General features: G+C 45.2%; 1 protein-coding gene across 1 annotated transcript; it reads left to right on the top strand.

Annotated features, from left to right (window-relative positions):
- Window positions 1–2,304: 2,304 nt before the first annotated feature.
- On the top strand, window positions 2,305–3,376 carry LOC102721325 (splicing factor, proline- and glutamine-rich-like). Its single transcript, XM_040530035.1, has one exon. The coding sequence runs from the start codon at window positions 2,361–2,363 to the stop codon at window positions 2,931–2,933; it is 573 nt and encodes a 190-aa protein (XP_040385969.1). The 5' UTR covers window positions 2,305–2,360; the 3' UTR covers window positions 2,934–3,376.
- The last annotated feature ends 1,521 nt before the right edge of the window (window positions 3,377–4,897 follow it).

Here is a 4,897-nt window from a genome sequence, read left to right on the forward strand (position 1 = left end):
CGTCGTACTGCTCTGTTGTCTGTACACTCTCTCGATCACTTGCTTGACTGCCCCCGCCATGTGCAATTATATATGTCTTCTGGAAGAGGGCGATTTGTTGTTCGTGTCATGATGAAACCTGAGGTGTAAAGAGCTACTCAGAGAGAAGATACCTGCTGCTATGGGAGAAAGATTAGTGCGTATGCAGATATGCTCCCTCTAATATTGTTACAAAGTGATCATTTCCTGAAGAGAGAAGCTGCTGTTGAGTACAATAGATAGATTAGATATTTGGATGGGCAAGTGAAAAGTTCTGAATGGATGCAGTGATTGTTCGCTAGTGTTGACACGCCCGCGTCGCCGCCGACCCATTCAGATCGACCTTATTTCAACCGTCTGTGTTAATCTGACAAATTATTCCACTAGGAATAGGAAGTACTAATATTATACAGTCCCAAAATGGACGGAAGCTGCAACTGGCAGGAAGAGTAAGATAAACAGCAGCTAGCAGGCATGTGATGGGTGCGGCAGGCGCGCATCAAGGCCGTTACGCGTCCGTCCTCGTGGCCGATCGACGCTGAAATAACTAGAGCAGGTTTTAATGCAACATGCGTGCAGGAGCAGGATGCAGATCCCTTCTTACGGCGAACGGTCAGATACAGACCGTAGACGACGGAATCGGATCCAGTCGACACCTAGCTGACGACGCCGATCGATCATCCGACGCGCGCGCGCGCATGTGGAAAACGCCGGGATTGGGTTGATGAGTCGCGATCCGCGTGCTTGCACGGGTTTGCGGCCAGTCGGCCACGGCTCCACGCAGCTTCCGCTCGCCCGCCCAGTCGCCCACCGGCTATACTGGCTGAGGCCTTGTTTAGTCTAAAAAGTTTTTCAAAAACATTATATTAAATCTTTATATATCTAAATTAAATATTAAATATAGATGAACTAAAAAACTAATTGCACATGATTAGCCATAAGTACTATCGTAACAAATATGTGCTAATGACGATATAGGTAGGCTTAAAAGATTCGTCTCGCGGTTTTTTGTAAACTATGAAATTCGTTGTTTCATTCGTGTCTAAAAGCCTTTTCCAATTTCACATCATACATCTGATATGACGTTTCTACCAAAAATTTTTACCGTCTAAATACCCCCTCCCCGACCCCCTGCGTGCTCCCGCCTCGTTCTCCGTGCGCGCGTCTGGTCGATCTGGCTCTGCGTGGCGTAGCGGAGTCGGGCTTTATCCCAATCGCCGGCGGCCGCTCGATGCGCGCCACACCGAGGGACAAGAGTCCAACCTGAAGGTACGTAGAAGGGACCGAGACCGACACGTGCGGGTGCGCGGCGTGCTGCCCTTCCGTCTGGCCGCTGCGTCGTCCTGTTTTTCGTTGTTGTCAGCAGGAGACCTCGTCGGTTTTCTAAACATAGTCGCAACGACATATTAGTAGTTTAAAAATATTTGAAGGATAATTTATGTATATATATATATATTTCTATCATTTTAAAAGCAAATTCAATAAAATAAATTATGATATATGTAGTTCTTGTCAGTCTGGACATATGTAAATATGTAAAATTACAATGTTTAAAGTTTAATAAATTAAATTATAACAAAATAATTAATAATTATATATTTTTCAATAAGACAAATGATTAAACGTAGATGTATCGTCAATGACGTGAAATAAAAAAATAGAGAATGTTCACTTGAAACATCAGATGATAAATTTCTACCTACTATATAAACACATTTTTTTAATAAAGGAAACAATGTTTATTACAGTTGAGAACGAACGCAAAAATCTATGTAAAAGAATGTATCGCCAAAACGATGGGATGGTCTGACAAAGGGATGGATATTAAATGATAGAAAGTGCTAGAAATTAAAATAGAATGAAATAGAGCCACTTTAGGCTTACATATGAAATGAGACATGGAACGGAGCCGGTACGAACAAATTCCGGAAGTTGTACCCGGCGACAGTCAATGTGAACGAACGCGGATGGATCCGGAAGGATCCAACTGCCCGGACCGGACGGACCGAAAATGTTCACGTGCACGCATGGTACGTCGACGATCACGAAAGGCCATCTATCCTGCAAAGCCTGCAACCACGTTAGCTTATGCGATTGTTCCGTCAAGATAGAAGAAAACCACGGAGCTCATATTTCCTCCGATTCATCACATTTCTTTACACAAACGTGCAAAGCCGAGGAGCAGCGAGCAGAGCGGCCGAGCACGCCAACTTGCTTTGCGCGCGCGGCCTCCACCAAATTAAAGTACCCCCTCCTCCCCTCCACTTCACTCCCACTCCCATCCCCATCACCACCTTCCTCCCGTCCTCCTCTCTCTCACCTCCTCCACCGCCGCGGCGCCCATGGCGCTCCACCACCTTCCCCTCCTCCTCCTGCTCACGGCGGGCCTCGCCAATGCCGCCCAGCCCGGCGACGAGGGCGCCACCATCGTGCTCAAGGACGGCACCACCTGCAAGCTCTGCGCCTCCTGCGACAACCCCTGCAACCCGTCCTACTACCCGCCGCCCACGCCGCCGGTAGTCACGCCCACGACGCCGTGCCCGCCGCCGCCTTCCTATCCCTCCGGCGGAGGCACCGTCATGTACGCCTCGCCGCCACCTCCCTACAGCGGCGGCGGCGGCGGCGGAGGCATCTACTACCCCCCGCCCACCGGCGGAGGCAGCGGCGGAGGCATCTACTACCCGCCGCCCACCGGTGGAGGCAGCGGTGGCGGCTGGCAACAGGGCGGTGGAGGCGGCGGCGCCTACCCGACACCGCCGCCGCCCAACCCGTTCCTGCCCTACTTCCCATTCTACTACTACAGCCCGCCGCCGCCGTTCTACTCCAGCAACTCGGCTGTCACCGGCGTTTCGGCCATTTCGTCGTCGGCGGCGGCGGCGCTCTCGCTGCTCCTTGCTGGGCTCCTACTGTGGTGAGCATGGGATAGATCTGCTGAGTTAAACCGCTGTGTTTTTACACTAGGGCATAATTTAATTGTGGTTTCTGTAATTTATTTTTTATTTTTTTCCTTTTTCTCTCTTGGCGATTTATTTATGTATCGATCAGGTATAAAAATTTGTACCAAACTGTAAAACATGGGCAAGTAATAAGCACTAGTACAGTAGTACTACAAAAGGATGGATCTTGGCAAAGAAATGTGTTCATTTTGATCCATGTGTCGGTGGTAACAATGTGCAGCCACATGTCATTTCAGTCGTATACTTATAATCACACTATACGATAAATTGCTCTGCAAATTTCAGATATAGCGGTGATTGCTGGCATCAGGCAGCAATTTCTGCACAGATTGTGCGCTTGTGAAGGCAGTGTCTGATCTGAGCAGCAACCGGAAAACTTGTACTACTATTATAGTCAAAAGGGCCAAACACAATGTTTCTTCTTCTTTACAACTAGTGCTATCGTTTTCTTTATGGTTTCATCAAGAAAAATGTCGAGAAATCTCTAGCTCTGGAACTCAATCCAGTTGTAACTGTGCTAGAGCCAATCTCTAGCTCTGGAACTCAATCCAGTTGTAACTGTGCCAGAGCCTCGAAAAGTGAAAGGCAAAGAAAGCATTCAAACAATGTGCAGTGTGCTCCACAGAAGCAAGAGAACCTCCTCCTGCATATGCATCCAGGAACATAAATTATTGCTCTTATCCAGGAAAAGGGCGTAGATCTAGAGGAAAACAACAACTTGTACAGATCAGCGATGACTATGGCGTATACATTGCAGAACTATTGGAGCTTTTTAAAAGTTTACGTGTATAAACTATAGAAACGGGGAGAAAATAACAAAAACATAAAGAGAAAGTAACTTTGTTTATGGCTGGAAGCTCTATGCATCATTTTCAGTTCTGAGTTACTGAAAAAAAGACTATAACTAGAGAAAGGTGGTAGAGCAAAAGTAACCTTGCCTGGTGCGCTTTGGCGAGAGTGGGGCTTGATTTATTCGGATCTTCTAGGGCCGACAAACATAGGATCCTGCTTTGTTTCTAAAATCATTAACGGTAAATGTCAAGTAAGATTTCTATAGGTAATTAAGCAAGATGTCTAAAGTCAACAAGAGTAAGAGAAGTGTCTGTCCGATTTTTCAGCTAAGCTTTGGTTTCGGTCTGAACCTCCTGTCCCTTCCTTTCTCACCTCTTCTGATAGGACGAAGCAGTATCTTGTTATAGATCAACCTAGGCATGTTTGATTATAATTTAGATTATAGAAATAATATGAAACAAATAAAGATTTTTTATTTTAAAAATAAAATTAACTGAGTAGTATTTATTTTTAGATATTAACTTTTTGACAATATTACCTCGCCTCGCATGATTAAATAACATTATCATGTCACTCTAAGTTGTCGCAATAACGTTGTTCACACTAGTCTAACAAGCATGACCAAGGCCGCGTTCGGATGTAAGTAGGTTATCTGAAGCGGAAAACGTACTAATAGATTAATATATGATTAATTAATTATTAGTTATAAAAAATATATAATAGATTAATATTATTTTTAAAGTAACTTTTCTATGAAATTTTTTTAAAAAAACATACCGTTTTGTAGTTTAGAAAACGTACGTGTAAAAAACGAGATAATCCGGCCTATTAAGCTGAAGGAACGAACACGGCCCAAATAATGGTATCATGCTCATCCAAAAAGTTTAGGTCCAAAATAATTTTTGGCATAGTGTAGTTTTAAATTAAAAAGAACAAAAATGTTACTTTTTTATAAAAAAAAATCGTGTCAGGGTTGATGGATTGACCCAAAAGAACACCTGCCGCCTCTTCCCTTAAACGAGCCCATAGAAGAAGGCCTATAGGCTGCGGCCTGCCAACCGCTCGCTGGGACTTCTCGCCGTGTACTTCGCACACGGCGGCCCACTCGCGCCGGACTCGGCCGAACACGC

This window comes from Oryza brachyantha, chromosome 1 (assembly GCF_000231095.2).
Source record: "Oryza brachyantha chromosome 1, ObraRS2, whole genome shotgun sequence".
Lineage (NCBI taxonomy): Eukaryota > Viridiplantae > Streptophyta > Magnoliopsida > Poales > Poaceae > Oryza > Oryza brachyantha.

Bases quoted from the DNA above. Each gene is read 5' to 3' on its own strand.
- LOC102721325 (XM_040530035.1), top strand. From the start codon at position 2,361: ATGGCGCTCCACCACCTTCCCCTCCTCCTCCTGCTCACGGCGGGCCTC.